This window comes from Triticum dicoccoides, chromosome 6B, assembly GCF_002162155.2.
Source record: "Triticum dicoccoides isolate Atlit2015 ecotype Zavitan chromosome 6B, WEW_v2.0, whole genome shotgun sequence".
Lineage (NCBI taxonomy): Eukaryota > Viridiplantae > Streptophyta > Magnoliopsida > Poales > Poaceae > Triticum > Triticum dicoccoides.
In genome coordinates, this window is record NC_041391.1 from 44,415,119 (window position 1) to 44,436,053 (window position 20,935).

Genomic DNA, 20,935 nt, shown 5'->3' on the forward strand with positions numbered 1-20,935 from the left:
CTCCCATTGACTCCCTACACGCTGCCTACTAAATGAGCCAATATTTATCTTTGTCCTCTTCTATTGGTCCCAGGCTATGCCATCGTGCTACTAGGACAACGAAGAGGAGAATATATTCAGTCGAAGAAGTGCCCAAATCATGGCCCATGGAGGACAGATTAAGCCAACTCTCATCTCCTTTCTCGTACACGTACGTCACACTCGGTGAGCATCTATCAAACTACTTTTGCAGAGTATCTACTCTAGGCCCTAGCTACCTCCTGGACATCATTTATTGACCAGAATTTATCGTTGGCCGCGAACTTATGTGAGAAAAAAAGCTCACAATAATCCTAAATTCCTAATCCTAAGAGGATCTAATGTTGGGCTGCACAACCACAAGGTCAGTGCGGCAATCAATCGCAAACCAAGTAAAAAAAATTGGACCGCCACAAGATGCACGAGATCATTTAGCACAAGAGACTAATGTGGGCAGAAAAATAATAATCTGTGGATCCAACTCAATTATCTTCTGGAAAAAAGATGAGAGAAGAGAACTCACGGAAGCCGAGAGCTCTGGGAAAATCGGCGAGGCTGAGAGTGCAGTTGCGGGCGAAGACGACCGCCTTCTTGCCATACGGGCACTCCCTCTGCGCCTCCCGGAAGGCGCCGGCGACGCAGGCGGCGCAGGAGGAAGGGCTGACGCCCCAGTAGCACCGCGTGGAGGCCCGCGGCCGGTTGGGCCAATACCCCACGCCGCGGGTCGCCTGGAGGTCTTGGGAGGAGGCGGTCTCGGCCGGGAGCACGGCGGCCAGGCGGCGGAGGTTGGCCTCGTAGGTGCTGTTGGCCTTGTATACCCCGCCGACGCAGTTGAACGTCGCCGCGGTGGCGACCAGAGGCGAGGCGGCGAGGAGGAGGAGGAGGAGGAAGAGGAACGGCGAGGGATGATGCATGGTGGTTGGCCGCTGCGCTGGTGGGTGGTGGTCAGCGGTGAGCGAGCTGGGAACAGAACTAGGAGTAGTACAAAAAGTGGAGCGTGTGGAGAGGATACGGCCAACGCCAAGCACATCAGCGGTGCGTTGACGACGACTTTGACTCCATGGAGGGTCGCTTCTGCCGGCTAATAGAGGGATGGATGGTAGTTGTTATTTCCAAATTTAACTAGTATAATTAATTTTGATTTTATAATTAATTGCCATTGTTGTTATTAATCAATGATGTTTCCTAATTATGATTAATACAATTAATATCTCTATCTTGACTATTATTAACGGCGAGTTGGTAGGATCGCCCCCACCTCCACTGGTTTTATCATCCCACCCACCCCCCTCACTTTGATTTTTTTTTGTTATATCTCAACTGAGGCCGAACAAAATAAAACCACCACTAATAGAGTAACTTGAAATAATCAAAACAAAATTGATCAAAATACGTCATGCATTAACTCAATCAAATAAAACAATATCAAATCTTATTAAAATCTCAACTCAATCAAAATTTTCGTTGTCTTCCCAGATTAGCTACTGTGAACACAGAGATGGGCTAGCCTAGGAGCGTGGGAGGCCACAACCTCCTCTCTTTTTTTGTCTTTTTTTCAATTTTTTGTTTTCACTTTATTTTTGTTTTTGTTTATATTTAAAAATATTATATATATATATATTAAAAACTATTCTTTTTAATGTGGACTAAGCATTTGAAAAGTGTTAAATGTGAATAGATAAAATGTTTATCACGTACACAAAAAATGTATAAAAAAATTGGTAATGTATTTAAAAAATGTTAATCAACCATTAATTTTTTTGGAACAATTATTTGAAAAATGTTGATCAATCATTGGAAATTTGTTAAGTATGTATAGGAAATATGCTAAACATGTTTTAAAAAAGATGAAATAGTTTCATCATGTATATAAAAATGTTAATCAAGCATTTGAAAAAGGATGAAAGAGTATTTTAAAAATGCTGATCAAATATTTAAAAAATGTTAAGTGTGTATAAAAAATGTTAATCAAGCTTTAAAAAAATGTTGAACATGTATTTAAAAAATGGTGATCAAGCATTTGAAAAATGTTAAATGTGTGAAAAAAATGTTGACCGTGTATTAAAAAAGATGATTTTTTTATAATTTATATAAAAATAATATTAATTAAGCATTTGAAAAAATGTGGAACATGTATTTGGAAAATGATAATGAAGCATTTGGAAAATGTTAAATGTGGATAGAAAAAAGATGACCATGTGTTAAAAAATGATGAATTTGTATTGGAAAAATGTTCATCTTGTATTAGAAAAATGTTGTTGACATATACAAAAGATGTAGAATGAAAAAATAAAGAAACAAAAAAGAATCAGAAAAATAGACGAAGGAAAAAAGAAACTGAAAAATAAAACCAAAGAAACAAATGCAGAAAGAATAAAAAAAGAATGGAAACAAAACAGAAACCAGGAGAAGAAAAAAGAAAAGAAACAAATAAAACAAAAAAGGTGAAAAATGAAAGCAACCATCCGGGAAAACCAGTGTTAACCGGCTTATTCTGCCTCTAGTAGATCTCCCCCATGTACATCAAGAACTCGCGCCGAGTCTAGTGGCTAACAACTCTGGAAATTGACCAGGAGACCAGGGATCGAGGGCCAGTTTGATTCACTTCCTAGGTGTTCTGTGCCTAGCCTGCTACCTACCTGGGAGCTGCCTGGCTCCTGTTTGGTGGTTCCTACTCTCTCCGTTTCAGTTTACAAGTCCTATGCGTATATCTAGGTTGTGAATTTGATCACACTAATATAAACTATATAACACAAAAATTATATCATATCTAAAGTTTATATTGATATATTTTTTATAATATATGACTTGTATTAGGTTGGTCAAATTGTTGATCTAGGGATACGCGCACACCCTATAAACTAAGAGAGAGGGAGTATTTGATTCAAATCCTGGTGGTCATGGAGCCAGCCTACGTGCAAAACAGGATGGGGCAACCCTGGCCGATAAAGAAGGCAATATAACTTTCTTAGCCTGGCCCAGTCAAACAATTGCGGACACCTGGGGTGTGTTTTGATGATGCCCCTGCCCCCTGCCAGCCCTACCAATCTGCGGGCAGCCAATTTTTTGGCGCACCTTTCAGCCGCTGGCGACTTGCCAAATCATTGGCGCAAAATGAACTAGTGAAACTAGATGAGCTGAGGCGAGCCAAAATATTGGTGGGAAACCAAACAAGTGCGAGTGCCCTGGTCAACGACCAATTTTTTGGCCTGGCTGGTGTAGGCTCCGATCCAAACACACCCCTGGGCTTGCCTGGAGCAACATCCTAGGTTGTTTAATCACATGGCTCAGAAAAGCAAGGTGTCAAGGAAGAAATTGAATCGTCGTGTCACGAACAAAAAATTACTTCTTAGCACTCACCAGGCCAGGTCACGAACCAAACAGAGCATTCATATGCTAGCCTAGGTAGGCAGATTTTCTGAAGTTCTCAGGCTAGAGTTAATGGGCTGGCCTTTATGTTCCCTTTATGTTCTCTTTCTTTTTCGTTCCCTTTATGTTCTCTTTCTTTTATAAGCGAGAGTTAATGGGCTGGCCTGTTACTGTAGATGCGTGTGCGCTAGAGATCATTCCATCTTGCTTAATGCGAGATATAGCTCATGCGTGGAATTCCTACCCAAAAGCAATCTCAGCCCCATGCAACAATTGTGACGCCATCTTTAATCCGAGACCTCCCAATTAACGCCTTATGCGCCACTTTGCCAGCTGGCTCTCCAGCCCAAGTTTGGTTGGGTCTGGCCCATTAAGCACAACCACTTGCTTAGCTCGGTCGTCTGTTGACCTTTGACCCTTGACCAATCACTGTTTGACATTGATATTTTTAAATTTTAAAAGAAATTGCAAATACACAAAGTTAACGACTTGAAAAAAAGTTTAAGAATACAAAAAATAAGAAGTTGAAAAAAAAGTTTGTGAATGCAAAATAGTTACCAAATTCGGAAAAAGTTTGTGAATTTTAAGAAATTTCATGAATTTTAAAATAAAAAGTTCATAAATTTGGGGGGGAAATCACGAGTTTGAACCAAAAATTTTCCAAATTTGGAAAAGGTCACAAATTAAAAAAATAAAAAGAAAAGGGGAAAATAGAACAAAAGGACGACAGGGAAGACACATAAAAGAAAAACCGACAGGGAAGAGCTTCCCTAAACCAGGAGGAGTTCTGAAAATTGAACCTCAAATTACTCTTAAATGGGCGTGTCCGTTACGAGGGAGCAACTAGTTAACGAACGGTCCTTCGGGGGCTTCACAACAATCAGCGCCACTTGGCGCGCTCTCAGTCATTCGCCACGTGTCGCGCTCTGGACGCTTCCTCCGGATTTTGTTCTTTTTTTATTTTTACGCACGCGTTTTCAGCTTTTTGGGTTTTTTCAACCTTTTGGTTTTCCACCGGTCTTTCTTAGCTTTTCGATAAAAAAATAAAAAAAAATTGCGCGAAAAAAACACGTTTTCTGTTTTTTTTTATTTCCCGAGAGTCACGGTTTTGCTTCCGCGAGAGGCACGGTTGTGCTTTCGCGAGAGTCACGGTCGTGACTCTCGGAAAGGGAAAAACAAAACGTGTTTTCTATTTTTTTTTCTTTCACGAGAGTCACGGTTTTGCTTCCGCGAGAGGCACGGTTGTGCTTTCGCGAGAGTCACGGCTGCGCCTCTCGAAAAGGGAAAAACAAAACACGTTTTCTATTTTTTTTTCTTTCGCGAGAGTCACGGTTTTGCTTCCGCGAGAGGCACGGTTGTGCTTTCGCGAGAGTCACGGCCGTGCCTCTCAGAAAGGGAAAAAAATACGCGTTTTCTGTTTATTTTCTTTCGCGAGAGTCACGGTTTTGCTTTCGCGAGAGACACGGTTGTGCTTTCACGAGAGTCACGGCCGTGCCTTTCGAAAACGGGAAAAAATACGTGTTTTCTATTTTTTTGTATTCCACGAGAGTCACGGTTTTGCTTCCACGAGAGGCACGGTTGTGATTTCGCGAGAGGCACGGGCGTGCCTCTTTCGGAAATGGAAAAACCGTACTCCCGGTTTGATTTTTTTGTCCGGTTTTTTCCATGAAAAAAGTTCGTCAAAACCTATCAACATGTGATCTAGTTTTGAAGATCTCGACACGAGGAATCCAATGGTGAAAACGGTTTGAGATTTGGACACACGGTTTGGGAGATAAAACATTTTGAATAAATGAATCTACGAAAAAAGGAAAAACTTCCAGGTTGCGACAAGTGGCACGCTGCATGTGCGCCATTTGTCGTGATCTGAGAAAGTGGAGTGTTCTTTGAAACGAGTACTCCTTAATTAGTGATTTCGCCGTTACGAAGGATGTGGGGCGAGAGGGTGTGCCTCAAAAATGATTAAGCCTGTAATTGGACCAATTCTATTTGATGTCCCTTGTGCTAATTAATGAGCGCTCCTTCGGGGGCCTCACAAAAATCAGCGCCACTTGGCACGCTCTCAGTCATTCGCCACGTGTCGCGCTCTGGACGCTCCATCCGGATTTTATTTTTTTTATTTTTACGCATGCGTTTTCAGCTTTTTAAACGGTTTTTTCCGGGAGGTTTTCATCGTTTTGGTTTTCCACCTGTCTTTCTCAGCTTTTCGATAAAAAATAAAAAAAAATTGCGCGAGAAAAACACGTTTTCTATTTTTTTTTCCCGAGAGTCACGGTTTTGCTTCCGCGAGAGGCACGGTTGTGCTTTCACGAGAGTCACGGCCGTGCCTCTCGAAAAGGGAAAAACAAAACGTGTTTTCTGTTTTTTTTTCTTTCACGAGAGTCACGGTTTTGCTTCCGCGAGAGGCACAGTTGTGCTTTCGCGAGAGTCACGGCTGCGCCTCTCGGAAAGGGAAAAACAAAACACGTTTTTTTTCTTTCGCGAGAGTCACGGTTTTGCTTCCGCAAGAGGCACGGCTGTGCTTTCGCGAGAGTTACGGCCGTGCCTCTCGGAAAGGGAAAAAATACGCGTTTTATGTTTATTTTTCTTTCGGGAGAGTCACGGTTTTGCTTTCGCGAGAGACACGGTTGTGCTTTCGCGAGAGTCACGCCCGTGCCTCTCGAAGACGGAAAAAAGTACGTGTTTTCTATTTTTTTGTATTCCACGAGAGTCACGGTTTTGCTTCCACGAGAAGCACGGTTGTGATTTCGCGAGAGGCACGGGCGTGCCTCTTTCGGAAAGGGAAAAAACCGTACTCCCGGTTTGATTTTTTGTCCGGTTTTTTCCATGAAAAAAAGTTCGCCAAAACCTATCAACATGGGATCTAGTTTTGAAGATCTCGACGCGAGGAATCCAATGGTGAAAACGGTTTGAGATTTGGACACACGGTTTGGGAGATAAAACATTTTGAATAAACGGATCTACGAAAAAAAGGAAAACTCCCAGGTTGTGCGCTGCATGTGCGTCATTTGTCGTGACCTGAGAAAGTGGAGTGTTCTTTGAAACGAGTACTCCTTAATTAGTGATTTCGCCGTTACGAAGGATGTGGGGCGAGAGGGTGTGCCTCAAAAATGATTAAGCCTGTAATTGGACCAATTCTATTTGACGTCCCCTGTGCTAATTAACGAGCGCTCCTTCGGGAGCCTCGCAATGATCAGCGCCACTTGGCGTGCTCTCAGCCATTCGCCACGTGTCGTGTTCTGGGGCTAACTCCGGATTTTTTTTTAATTTTTCGCACGCATTTCCGGCTTTTTAAATGGTTTTTTCAGATTTTTTTTACGCTTTGGTTTTTCACCGGTCTTCCCTAGCTTTTCGACAAAAAAAATTGATTTTTTTGTTTTTTGTGCAAAAAAACTTTTTTTTTCGCGAGCGTCACAGTTTTGTTTTCGCGAGAGGCATGATCGTGCCTCTTGGAAACGGAAAAAAACGCGTTTTCTGTTTTTTTTCCTTTCGTGAGAGGTACGGTTTTGTTTCCGCGAGAGGCACGGTTGTGCTTTCGGGGGAGTCATGGTCCTGCCTTTCGGAAAGGAAAAAAAACACGTTTTCTATTTTTTTTTCTCTTCCGGGAGAGGCACGGTTTTGCTTTTGCGAGAGACACGGTTGTACTTTCGTAAGAGTCACGGCCGTGCCTCTTTCAAAAAGGAAAAAAATACGCGTTTTTTTTTCGCGAGAGGCACGGTTGTGCTTTCGCGAGAGTCACGGCCGCGCCTCTTTCAAAAAGGGAATAAACGCGTTTTCTGTTTTTTTTTCGCAAGAGGTACGGTTTTGCTTCTGCGAGAGGCACGATTGTGCTTTCGCGAGAGTCACGACCGTGCCTCTTTCGGAAAGGGAAAAATGAGTTTTTTTCTTTTTTTTTCTTTCGCAAGCGGCACGGTTTTGCTTCCACGAGAGTCACGGTCATGCCTCTTTCGGAAAGGGAAAAAACCGTGCTCCCGGTTCGGTTTTTTCGTCCGGTTTTTTTTCATGAAAAAAAGTTCGTCAAAACCTATCAACATGAGATCTAGTTTTGAAGATCTCGACGCGAGGAATCCAACAGCAAAAACGGTTCAAGTTTGGACGCATGGTTTAAGAGATAAAATGTTTTGAATAAACGGATCTACGAAAAAAGAGAAAACTCTCAGGTTGCGACAAGTGACGAGCACGCCACTTGTCGCAGCCGGGGGAAGTTGGAGTGATCTCCGCAAGGAGTACTCCTTAACTAGTGATTTCGTTTATAGGCTTAATTGCAACTGATGCACACCCCTTCGTATGGAATAGCTCGACCCATTTTGGCTTTTTACACCAACTGGTTTTGTGAAGCTTTTGAGATATTTTTCATTTTGTCGGACCAATTTTATTCAGTTTTTTCCTTTCCTATTTCCATTTTCTTTTTTTCTTTTCCCTTTTGATTTTTTAAATGCGTGAACTTTTTTCAAATTTGTGATCTTTTTCCAAAACCTGTGAACTTTCTTTCAATTCCATGAAGAAATAAGTGAAAAAAGGAGAAAGAACAAAGAAATTGAGTGGATCTTTTCTGCTACTACATGCCTCCCAGCTTGATTGCTTCATCTCCAAGTGCTTGAGCTGTTACACGACTGGAGTAAACGCTAACAAAGGAAAGGTCATGGCAGCAGCGGTGGTGAGCCGTGAGCGTGTCACACGGAGCCATAGGCTGCCTGCTTGGGAAGCTTGGCGATTTGCTCGCCGGCAAGTACAAGCTGCTCAAAGAAGCAAAGGGCGAGATCATGTTCCTTAAAGCCGAGCTCGAGAGCATGCGCAAGTTCCTAGAGAGAATGTCTGATGCGGAACAGCGGAAGAGGAGGCTGATAAACAAGCAAAATGCTGGGCAGAGGAGGTCCGTGATCTGTCTTACGACATTGAGGACAATGTCGACGACTTCATGCTCCGAGTGGAATGCGAGTCCGTAGGAGCATGAACTTGCTGACGACAGTCAACACTCGGCATAAGATCGGCAAGGAGTTGCAAGGTCTCAAGAGACGTGTCATGGAGGTGAGCGAGAGGCGCATGAGGTACAAGGTTGACAGCACAGTCTCAAAGCCAAACAACACAGCCATAGACATACGCCTGTTGGCGCTCTTTGCGGGCACGGCGGACCTCGTGGGCATCAATGAACTGAGGGACGAACTGATTAAGGTGATGCTGGATGGAGATCTTGGTAAGACTACACTTGCCACAGACGGCGTTTGTGCTCAGCAGCTGAAGGTGCTCTCTGTTGTGGGGTTTGGAGGCCTTGGTAAGACTACACTTGCAAATCAGATTTATCGCAAACTGGAGGGGCAGTTCCAGTGCCGAGCTTTTGTTTTTGTGTCCCAAAAACCTAACATAAGGAAGATTCTTAGACACATACTCTCTCAAGCTGGTTATGTGGCTCTGGATCAAACTAATGTGGAATCATGGGATGAGGATCAGCTGATCAGGACACTTCGAATATTTCTTACAGAGAAGAGGTACTCCATTTTGGAAATGACTTTACTCCGAAGTAATCTATATATAGTGCTTGATTTATTTTGTGGGAAGATATTCATTTAGCTTGTTGGTATGCTGTTGTAGAAATTCTTGTGGCTATGGTTAAGAAACTTGCATCTTAGACACTCTGGATGGGCATTTTATTAGTGAAATTAGTGAAGCCATTAAGTTTGATGAAACCTCTATAACCATGTAATTAGTTCCATATTTGAAATATTTTGTTGTCACTGAAAAACATGACAAACTAGATTGACACTAGTTTGCAATTCAGAAATCTTACAATTGATTTTCATATATTCTCGGAGTAAAATTCCCCAAATGAACAGCTCAACTCTTACAAATGTTTGCTTAAGTTTTTTTCTTTTTTTGTAAAATAAAGATGCAACACGTGCATAAGGTTCTGTTTTAAAGCATTTACTCATTGATTCACGGAAAAACAAGGCAACTTCAGCTACCATTTATTCAATTCTAAAACCAAATGGGCCATTTTGGCACCAAGGCTGAACTACCATGTGTACTCTTACAAGGATCATCAAGTATATGCACTTTTGAAAAACTTAAAGGTAGAGGTTTTCTTGGGTGTGTTTTCGCCTTTTGAAGTTCACTCGAAGAAAGTGAGGGTGCTTATTATGCTCCATAAAATTTAACCTTCTTGGCAGGTACTTTATTGTGAATGATGACATATGGGATGCAACCACGTGGAGTATTGTTAGATGCGCTCTGCCAGAAAACATGAACGGCAGCAGAGTAATAACAACAACACGGATCGAGAATGTGGCTACAGCGTGCTGCTCCAATAGCTATGACTATCTTTATAAGATGAAGTTACTTAGCAATGAAGAGTCAAGAAAGTTGTTTTTCAAAAGAGTTTTTGGTTCAGAGGATGGTTGTCCTAGGTATTTGGAAGAAGTTTCGGCCCGAAATTTTAAAAAGATGTGGCGGCTTGCCACTCGCAATTATCAGCATATCCAGCCTTTTAGCCAGTCAACCAAAGATGCTGAAGGGGCAATGGGAGGACATATTGCATTCTTTGGGCTCCAACTTGGAAGTGCATCCCACCTTGGACGGAATGAGAAAAATACTAAACCTTAGTTACACAAATCTTCCTCATTATTTGAAGACATGCATGCTATATTTGGGTATATATCCAAAGGATTATACAATCAACAAGAATGATTTGGTCAGGCAATGGTTAGCCCAAGGTTTTATAAGTATATCACACGTGCGGTATCCAGAGGCTGTTGCAGAGGGCTATTTCAATGAACTTGTCAACAGGAGCATTGTTCAACCGGCGGATACAGATCATAATGATGAGGTGTTGTCTTGCAAAGTGCATGATATGATGCTTGATCTTATTATGGACAAGTGTAGAGAAGAGAATTTTATCACTGCAATAGACGACTTACAAGCCATGATTGGACTGCGAGGCAATGTCGGTCGACTCTCCCTCTACTTGGATGGTGTAATAGATGGCACAATACCGGAAAGTACCCAGCTCTCACAAGTAAGAGCGCTAGCAAGATTTGGTATCTCCACATATATGCCGCCTCTATCAGAGTTCAAGCATCTCCGAGTTTTAACTCTTGAATTTCCAACTAGGCTTGTGACGCTTGACCTCACAGGAATGTGTCATTTGTTCCAGTTGAGGTACCTAAAAGTTGTAGCAGCTTACGGTGAAATAGTGCTACCAAGGAAAATTCAGACACTGGATCAATTAGAGACACTTGAATTAAGAACTTACGAATATAGCATGGTTCAAGTTCCGTCAGATATTGTTCATCTGCGCCGGTTATTGCACCTGATCCTTCCTGTTGGGATAAGTTTGCCCTCTAGGATCGGCAGCATGAAATCCCTACGGACACTGCAAGGCTTCGACTTGGGCATGAACTCAATAGACAACATCAGAGACCTCGGAGATCTAACCAATCTGAAGGACCTTGAGATATGTCGTGTCTACCGGAAGCAATTGGATGAGGCAGAAGCAACAAAACTCATGAATATTCTGAGATCCTCCCTAGAAAAACTTTGCAACCTCAGAACCTGTGCATGGAATCTTACCTCCCCAGCGCATGCTCGGATGCCTTGGGTTCACTATCCACTTCTCCCCGACTTCTTCGCAGGACGGGGTTGCATGTTATCGAGGGTTCCCAAGTGGATTCGGGAGCTCCATAATCTCTATGACCTTGCGCTGGGGGTTAAGGAGGTGTTGGATGATGATGTTGGAATCATTGCACAGCTGCACTCCCTCGTCAACCTGAATGTGTACATCTTTGCAACTCCTAAAGAGAGGGTCACCATCCACGGAACAGGATTCCTTGCTCTCAAGCATTTTCGAATTCACCTGCCGTTGGATATCATAGCTGGCGTTCGAGGCAGGGGCAATGCCCAAGCTCCAGAGGCTCGAGGTCGGATTCAACGCGCGCGGATGGGGGCAGCACGGTGCTGCTTTTGGCGGCGTCGAGCACTTGTCAGGCCTCAAGGAAGTCTCGGTGCGCATTGGGGGATATGCTGCCGAGGAATCAAGTGCAAGAGCTGCGCAGTCCGTGTTGAGAGATGCCATTGGCATGCACCCGAGTTGTCCTACAGCTAACATCAAGTGTGATGAGAACATGAATTTCACTTTTGAGGACTTGAAAAAAGAGGACGAGGAGGTTGTGAGCTCTAGCACTTGAAGTCCAAATGCTGGTAAGAACCACCCAATGTGGCGGCAACTAATAACCCTAACACCATCGCTTTCTCCTTGATATTTAATAATTTCTCTGCAAGTTTTATTTTGTGTCATCCATGAAATGTGAAACTCTTTCCACATTTCTACATGAATCAAAGATTTTCATGTGAAGTTCATGCAAAAAAAATATATATTCAAACATGCTCTTAATCCTGGTGTGTTTGATTGTTGCCAACAGGATTTCTGTGTCAAGCTGGACTGACCAAGTTGCTATCCTGCAGCGGCGTCTTGGCACCCCACTCGCTCCATGCCATCATGTGTAACTATGAACTCTTCGCTAAGAAATATGGAAAGCGGGGGCCTCTATTCTCTACATGCACAGGTACATCTACGTGCTTCGTCGTCACAAGAATGTGCTTCCACCGTTTACCGTATTTCTGAAAAGAAATCATGGTAGTACAACGGACACTAGAAATAATAAAAATTACATTCAGAACCGTAGACCACCTAACGACGACTACAAGCACTGAAGCGAGCCGAAGGCGCGCTGCTGTCACCGCCCCTCCCTCGACAGAGCCGGGCAAACATTGTTGTAGTAGACAGTCGGGAAGTCGTCGTGCTAAGGCCCCATGGAACCAACGCACCAGAACAGCAACCGCCGCAGATGAAGAGTGTAGATCAAAAGGATCCAACCTGAAGACACACGAACGAAGACGAACGACGAACAGATCCGAGCAAATCCACCAAAGACAGATCCGCCGGAGACACACCTCCACACGCCCACCGATGATGCTACACACATCACCGGAGCGGGGACTAGACGGGGAGACCTTTATTCCATCTTCAGAGAGTCGCCGCCGTCTCGCCTTCCTGAGCAGGACACAAACCCTAACAAAGCTCAAAAAAAGATATGAAAGCGGAGCCCTCCCACTGGCAACGGCCGAGATCCACTCCGCCTCCATGGCCTTAAGGCCATCGGAGACGGGACGGACCGGCGCCGGCGCCGGTGGGAGGCAAAGAACCCTAGTTTTGTGGAGGCGGTGGCTGGCTACGTTGGAGGTGTTCCTAGGTCAAATCACCTGTGAATTTTATTCTGCTTGCTAGGTGTGACCTTGAGTTGTGTGGCTGTATAATCGAACGATGAATTGGTGAAGCCGTAATATGTTTCTGAAATACTAAAATTCAGCTGTTATATATAAGTACGACTGTGTGTGTCTGTTCATGGGAAAGTTTATCCATGTATTGATGACGATCGGCTTCTTCCACCGATCAGAGGTGCAGATTTCACATTTTATTTAGATCCTTCAAAATTCATTTGAACCAATGAGGCCCTCTTTTCAGATTAAATGCCGCCTTTCTGTAAGGGAAACTTTTATTTCTCCATGGCCCTCATGCAACCCAACTGAGTGTCTCTACAGAATCATCCATGGCTATCAACAGGTGTGGAAGAAAGAGAACAGCTTCCTGGTTAGACTTTTTCCAGTCCACCAATGAGTGGCCAAAAGCCTGATGTCTGCTCCACTTGGGAGCCTGCCTACTCACACACTACACAGAGGCCACCAGATGATGTTGCCGGTCCACTGTCTGCAAGTGCTGCAGTCTTTCCCCTGCACCCCTTCCACAAAGCAATGGATGGATTCCCAAATCCCCTCCTTTTTTTCATTAGTATGTGCCTGGTTACAGTTTAACCTAATCATCATTGTCCACCAATGCATGATATATGGGCATCTCACCACCACCACCACAAGAGAACACTAGGATTATCGCATTCGGTTTTCGCCATTTTAGCTAATGCGGGGGAATAATATTATGTGTCGAACCGAGAGTGAGCGTCGTACTGTCATGGAAGGGATTTATTAGGAGTGGCTATTTAGTTGGTGCTTGACACTTGTGGGTGCAATTGCAAAGCTTTCCCCTGTCCACCAATATTATGTGGTGCCTTTTCTTTTCTGAATCTAAAGAGTGCCAACTTCAGCGCTAATCAGTGGTGCAGCAGCATACTGGAACCTTCCAGACTAACTGAGTGGAGTATTCTATTTGATGAAACTTATGTTCACTAAATCTTTTAAGAGGCCCATCGTTTAAGAAATCCATTCTGTCCTGTAGCAAGTTCATGAGCTGTACACAATCTCTGAAACCATACCATATTATCATATTTGTGGACGTATACTATGATTCTTTGTATTCTTCTTAACCCAGAAAACATATATAAGAGTTTTCTTGGAATTAAACTATAAACTGTAGGTATATATTTTCCTATTAACATATACGTTTTAGGTAAAGGACATCATGAAGTGGCCATGAAGATCTGCAACATCCTCCATCTTAACATATATATTTGCCTCATAGCGAGACAACAAGTGGATTCCACCACCTCCATCCCAACAGCATACCTTATGCCTGCACAGACAGTTGACATGTTCTGAGCCGTTGCTTCAATCCAGTGCTCCCCATAGGATTGTTAAGCAAAGCTAATTAAGCAAAAGACAGCACCATCATAGATCACACATCCCTCAAGGAAGAACCACAAAGATAGATATCAAAAAATTCAGAAGATAACATTTCCATGCACCTCAGGTCTACTTGGCAATAGTGCTGCGGCTGACCCATAATAATCATGCGGTTTTGTTTAGCATATCCTCCATGCGCCCCGCCATTCCGACGCTAACTTTGCGGGTGCATGAATGGTTATCAGAATATCAGAAAGGTGGCTGGAATTTGTCTAGTGGGAAATAAAGTTCATGTATACTTGATTTATAAAACATTGGACCAGGGAGAGGTAAAGATTGATTACTTAATTAGATATTAGTAGATGCAGCTACCTTATGGCCAAATGGTAATAAGTGATATGGCCACCTTGCTCTGATCAGTTGGTCAGCTGCAAAGCATGCCACTTTCTTTCAGAGTGGCCATGAAGCATGCATGCCTTTCGGTCCTCTGATCCGAGAAAAAGTAATTAGTGTTAGTACATCTGATTAGCTGATCTGATCATAGATTTTGTGGCTGGTAAAGATGGCACTTGGAGTGTAGCTGAAGGCACTGGTAGCTCCTAGTAAATTTTTGTTTGGGTCAAGAAAATTTGATCATGTAATTTGAATTTTTCTTGTGCTTATATAGCACTCCCTCTTTTAAAAAACATAAGAGCGTTTAGATCACTACTTTAATGATCCAAATGCTATTGTATTGCTTTACATATGGATTATGTCAAAAGTTTTCTCTAACTTCATCATGCATGCATCATAGGCAGGCCATTTTCAAGAAACACTGTTTAATTATTTTTGCAGTTTTTCCGGGTTGACCGTCTCTGTCTTAATCATGAGAACAAGTAAATTTAGGTCAGTCATACATCACAAATAATTAAGCATGGTAAAAAACAATTTGAAAATGCAAAACAAATACCAACAGCCCTATCCCAGTTCTTCTAGTTAGCACCAACTCCTTTCTTTAACAATTTAGCTGCTATGAAATCTACTCCTACTTGGTTGCTTCATCAAGAGACCTTCCATACCTGAATTTCTGAAAGCGACAGGTCAAATCCTTGAGGTTTGGACTTCTGGCCGTTCCCCATATCATTGTTCAACTCGTCAATTGTTTTTCCTTCAGAAAGCAAATTTGCCAACAAAAAAAAATCATTTCCCTTCCAACAGACTGCAAGTGGGTGACGTGCTAATCTGCACCGATCTATGTACACATCCACATGCATCATCCTTAATTAATCCTGTATTAAGTTTACCTTACCTACCCAGTGCAGTTCATCTCATATTTTTACAGTGGCGTCCAAGTCCAAGGCAGAGCGCAATTAGTGTCCTACTAACCTAGACTAATTTTTATCTGAAGTAGAGAAATGCCTGGCTTAATTATATCTGAAGGCAAGGCATAGATTGCGGAGTTAGGAAACTTGTGTTAAAGAAACATTACAACTGTTCTGACTTTCTTGCAGATCGGTGCATGCACAGGAAGAGGAAGCTTCTGATGTTAGTTAACTCTTAATGATCTGAGCAAGTCATCGGCGCTGGCCGGCTGTTTTCTGAAGGAAAACAATAGAATAGAGAGTACACCTGCTTAGGAAGGCGTGACCAAGGCGTAGACCTGAACTTTTGTCGCCGGTCGAATTTTTTTTCTACCGCCCTTGCTGTTCTCTGAATTTTTGCCAAGGCGTAAAAGACCCGCATTTGGCTGTTTTCTGAATTTTTTGATGTACATACTTTTTCAACAGATAGATGAACTGATGATACGTGACTTGGCTCCTGCTGTCAGTAATTCTCACTTGGAATTCACCTGGTTTCAGAGCTCATTCTGACTAGTGACTAGTGACAGTGCTGTGGTTACTACTGATCACTCAACTAAATCTTGTTTACTTGGGCGCTCCCCATATAATAACACGGTTGGAGTAGAGTAGAAAACTTGGGTTGAAGAAACATTACGGCTGATCTGACTTTTGTGCAGGTAGGTGCATGCACAGAAAGAGGAAGCTGCCCATCTTAATTAATTCCCAAGTAATCCGAGCAAGTCACTGCCGCCGCCGGCTGTTCTCTGAAGAAAAACAAAGATAAAATTATACACTTGCTTAGGTAGCAGGCAGGAATGGCCAAGGCGTAGACCTGAATTCTCGTTGCCGACACAGCATTTTCTACTGCCTCTCCACTTGTAAATATTTCCCCCCTACATAGATGCATGAAGACAGAAAGATAAATTGATAGGCCTGCGACTTGGCTTGCGCACTCAGTCGTTCTGAAGCTGGCTCTTGATGTCAGTAATTCTCATGAAATATTCACCTGTGTTCAAAGCTCATTCTGACTTGTGACAGTCGTGTGATTAGCACTGATCACTTAGGTAAATCCTCTGTGTTTATTTGCCTGCGTGATCTGACGATTGGAGCTGGGGCCGCCACGTGTGAGGCATCCACGAGCCGTTGACCTCGCTCCTGTCCCGCCTGCCCACCTCCCCTACCTGACCTGATCGACCTGACCGCCATTAAAGTAATCAATCAAGCTCCTCATCCACTGTGATCAGAAAGGAACTATGAAAATGACACAACAGAAAACAATGCACCCGATCTAGTCTAAAGTCTAAACACACTGGCTGGCTAGTAGTTAGTGTAGGTGTTTATATACATATATTTAGTACATGGATCCACCTACATCCAGGAATTCCATTTAATCAGAGTCGCCGGAGAGGAAGACGACGAAGAAGAAGAGGAGGAGGAAGCAAGGTTGGTTAGCCAAGAGTCAAACCCAGCCGCTGAGTCTGACAGACAAGCTTCGATAGTTAGCTACAGCTGATCAGCAACCTCCATTCTTCCTCGACAAGGTGGTCGTCGATCGAATGAGCGATCAATAGCTGGCAATGGCGGGGCGAGGCAGAGGTGGTGCGCTGGCGGCGCTGCTGCTCCCGGTGATCGTGCTGCTGTCGTCGTGCCTGAGCGGCGCGGCGCAGCCATCACTGCGGTGCGGGGCCGGTGACCTCGCCGCGCTCAGAGGGTTCTCGGCGGGCCTTGATGCCACTGTGGATGGATGGCCGGCCGTCGCTGATGACGATGAAGGCGGCTGCTGCGCGTGGCCTGGCGTGCTCTGCGGCCGCGCGGGCGTCGTCGGGGTGGTGCTGCCGAACCGGACGCTTCGGGGGGAGGTGGCCGCGTCGCTCGCCGGGCTGGCGACGCTCCGCGTGCTCAACCTCTCCGGCAACGCGCTGCGGGGCGCGCTCCCGCCCGCGCTCCTCCGGCTGCGCCGACTCGAGGTGCTCGACGTCAGCTCCAACGCGCTCGCCGGCGCGATCGGGCTCGGGCTCGAGCTCCCGGCGGCGCTGGTGTTCAACGTGTCGTACAACGCGTTCAACGGCAGCCACCCGGTGCTCCCCGGCGCCGTGAACCTCACGGCGTACGACGCGTCCGGCAACGGCTTCGAGGGACCCCTGGACGCCGCGGCGGTCTGCGCGTCCTCGCCGGGGCTGCGGGTCCTGCGGCTGTCCATGAACAGGCTCTCCGGTGACTTCCCTGTCGGGTTCGGCCAATGCCGGTCGCTTCTTGAGCTCTCGCTCGACGGGAACGGCATCACCGGCGCCCTCCCAGATGACCTCTTTGCCGCCACGTCGCTGCGGTACCTCTCCCTCCACACCAACTCCATCTCCGGCGAGATCCCGTTGGGGCTCCGCAACCTCACCGGCCTCGTCCGCCTCGACCTCTCCTTCAACGCATTCTCTGGTGCGCTGCCCGAGGTGTTCGACGCGCTGGCCGGCACGCTCCAGGAGCTCTCGGCGCCGAGCAACGTGCTCACCGGTGGCCTTCCCGCCACGCTCTCGCTGTGCGTGAACCTTCGCGTCCTCAACCTCCGCAACAACACGCTCACCGGCGCCATCGGCCTGGACTTCCGCGCCGTCAATAGCCTCGTCTACCTCGACCTGGGCGTCAACAAGTTCACGGGCCTCATCCCGGCGAGCCTCCCCGAGTGCGCCGGCATGACGGCGCTCAACCTCGGCCGAAACCTCCTCACCGGCGAGATACCGCCGTCGTTCTCCACGTTCCCGTCGCTCTCCTTCCTGTCCCTCACCGGCAACGGCTTCTCCAACGTCACGTCGGCGTTGAGGATACTGCAGCGCTTGCCCAACCTGACGAGCCTCGTGCTCACCAAGAACTTCCGCGGCGGCGAGGCGATGCCAGAGGACGGCATCGACGGGTTCGCCAAGATCGAGGTGCTCGTCATTGCCAACTGCGAGCTCACCGGCGCGATCCCGGCGTGGCTCGCTGGGCTCCGGAGGCTCAAGGTGCTCGACATCTCGTGGAACCGGCTCGCCGGCCCGATCCCGCCACTGCTCGGCGAGCTCGACCGCCTCTTCTACCTCGACATATCGAACAACTCGCTGCAGGGGGAGATCCCGGCCAGCCTGACGCGGATGCCGGCGCTGCTGGCCGGCAGCGGCAATGGCCGTGACGACGACGACGAGAAGGTGCAGGACTTCCCGTTCTTTATGCGCCGGAACGTGTCGGCGAAAGGACGGCAGTATAACCAGGTGAGCAGCTTCCCGGCGTCGCTCGTGCTGGCGCGGAACAACCTCACCGGTGGCGTGCCGGCGGCTCTGGGAGCGCTGGCCAGATTGCACATCGTCGACCTTAGCTGGAACGGCTTCTCGGGGCCCATCCCGCCGGAGCTGTCGGAAATGACGAGCCTCGAGTCCCTCGACGTGTCGCGCAACGCGCTCTCCGGCGCCATCCCGGCGTCTCTGACGCGGCTCAGCTTCCTCTCCCACTTCTCCGTCGCGGACAACAACCTCTCCGGCGAGATCCCCATCGGCGGCCAGTTCTTCACCTTCTCGAGCGCCGACTTCGCCGAGAACCCGTTCCTGTGCGGTTTCCACGTGGGACGGAAGTGCGACCGGAAGGGGGATGATCAGGCCACGGACGGCACGACCGGGACCAATGACGGCCGGAAGAGCGCCGCTAGTGCCGGCGTCGTGGCGGCCATATGCGTCGGCACGGCGCTGCTGGTCGCCGTGGGCCTTGGCGCGACGTGGCGGGCGTGGTCGAGGCGGCGGCAGGAGGACAACGCCTGCAGGGTGGCCGCCGGCGACGACGAGGAAAGCACCGATTCGTCCGCGGCGAGGTCGTCGACGCTGGTGCTCCTCTTCCCCTGCGACGAAGAAGAGGAGGAGACGACGGTGATTACGCTTGACCAGGTGGTGAAGGCGACGGGCGACTTCGACGAGTCCCGCATCGTCGGGTGCGGCGGGTTCGGCATGGTGTACCGCGCGACGCTGGCGGAAGGGCGCGACGTCGCCGTGAAGCGCCTCTCCGGCGACTTCCACCAGATGGAGCGCGAGTTCCGGGCGGAGGTGGAGGCGCTCTCCCGCGTGCGCCACCGCAACCTCGTCGCCCTGCGCGGCTACTGCCGCCTCGGCAAGGACGTCCGCCTCCTCATCTACCCGTACATGGAGAACGGCAGCCTGGACCACTGGCTCCACGAGCGCGCGGACGCCGGCGACGCCCTGCCATGGCCGGCGCGGCTGCGGATCGCCCTGGGCGCGGCGCGCGGGCTGGCGCACCTGCACGGCGGAGGCGGCGGCGCGCGGGTGATGCACCGGGATGTGAAGTCGAGCAACATCCTGCTGGACGCGGCCATGGAGGCGCGTCTGGGGGACTTCGGGCTGGCGCGGCTGGCGCGCGGGAGCGACGACACGCACGTGACGACGGACCTGGTGGGCACGCTGGGGTACATCCCGCCGGAGTACGGGCACTCGCCGGCGGCGACGTACCGGGGCGACGTGTACAGCATGGGGGTGGTGCTGGTGGAGCTGGTGACGGGGCGGCGGCCCGTGGACATGGCGGCGCGGCTCGGCGCGCGGGACGTGACGGCGTGGGCGGTGCGGCTCCGGCGGGAGGGGCGGGGCCGCGAGGCCGTGGACGCCGCCGTGCCGGGGCGGCACCGGGAGGAGGCGGCGAGGGTGCTGGATCTGGCGTGCGCCTGCGTCAGCGAGGACCCCAAGGCGAGGCCCACGGCGCAGCAGCTCGTCGAGCGGCTCGACGCCATCGCCGGCGCCGGCGCCGCCCGGGAGATTCGCTCCGGCACGGTAGATAACTGAAGCTTGTGTAGATAACTGAATCCATACTACAGTAGCTAGCTGTGACAGTAATATCTCGTGTAAATTTTGACAAGAGTTGATTCGTGTGTAAAGATTGAATGGATGATGATTCCTGACATTTTACATGAAGATATGTGTAAAGTTTTTTTTTATCTTTTTATATGTTCTATAGTTGATCAAGATTCAGTTAAATCTCAATCGGCTGAGATCTAACCACACCCTTAATTCAGAATTTCAGCTCTGCATCACATCCAAGAAGTTAATTTGAATAAGAACAAGCAATACACTCCCCACAAAAAACAAATCAACCCGCAACACTTTTATTCGCCAAAAAGCAATACATATATATTGTATTAGTTAACCATGAACACAAGCAAATGCAGGGTACTTCGACCCGCACGGATTCCAAAGGGATAGTTTGAAGTTTTGATGCCCTTGAATACATAATTGACAGACTGATCTTTCGCCCCACTTTATAAATAAAGCAACAGCTGAAGAAGGAACCACGGCACCTGGAACGATTGATCTTGCCATAATGGACGTATTGGACGCTGCCCACCGGCGTCTCATGGAAGCCCTTTGCGATCGAAACGAAGGATAAGCTAAACTGGTTTATGGGAAAAGGACTAATAGTCGTTTTTCCGGTTTTTGGGAAACCAAGTTTTTCTTATCCATGGATTAGTTAGACTAACCAAACATGGTTTTGGACGGTTAGATGCCTAAACAGGATTAGCGGAACTGGTTTGGTATAACAATCGTATCCAAACAACGCCTTAGTGTTGAAAGGTGCCTCCGTGTAATTTC

General features: G+C 47.2%; 1 protein-coding gene and 3 pseudogenes across 1 annotated transcript; 3 read left to right on the forward strand and 1 right to left on the reverse strand.

Moving 5' to 3' along the window:
• Positions 1-1,080, reverse strand: part of LOC119321165 — a 2,251-nt pseudogene extending 1,171 nt beyond the window's left edge.
• A 6,869-nt stretch (positions 1,081-7,949) lies between these two features.
• On the forward strand, positions 7,950-9,014 carry LOC119320684 (annotated as a pseudogene).
• Positions 9,015-9,886: 872 nt separating this feature from the next.
• LOC119320685 lies at positions 9,887-11,564 on the forward strand (annotated as a pseudogene).
• A 5,147-nt stretch (positions 11,565-16,711) lies between these two features.
• LOC119326285 (phytosulfokine receptor 1-like) lies at positions 16,712-20,283 on the forward strand. Its single transcript, XM_037599964.1, has one exon. It carries the CDS (start codon positions 16,907-16,909, stop codon positions 20,129-20,131), a length of 3,225 nt encoding a protein of 1,074 aa, XP_037455861.1. The 5' UTR covers positions 16,712-16,906; the 3' UTR covers positions 20,132-20,283.
• The last annotated feature ends 652 nt before the right edge of the window (positions 20,284-20,935 follow it).

What these genes read in the sequence shown, in the direction of transcription:
- LOC119326285 (XM_037599964.1), top strand. Translation starts at nt 16,907, where the DNA reads ATGGCGGGGCGAGGCAGAGGTGGTGCGCTGGCGGCGCTGCTGCTCCCG.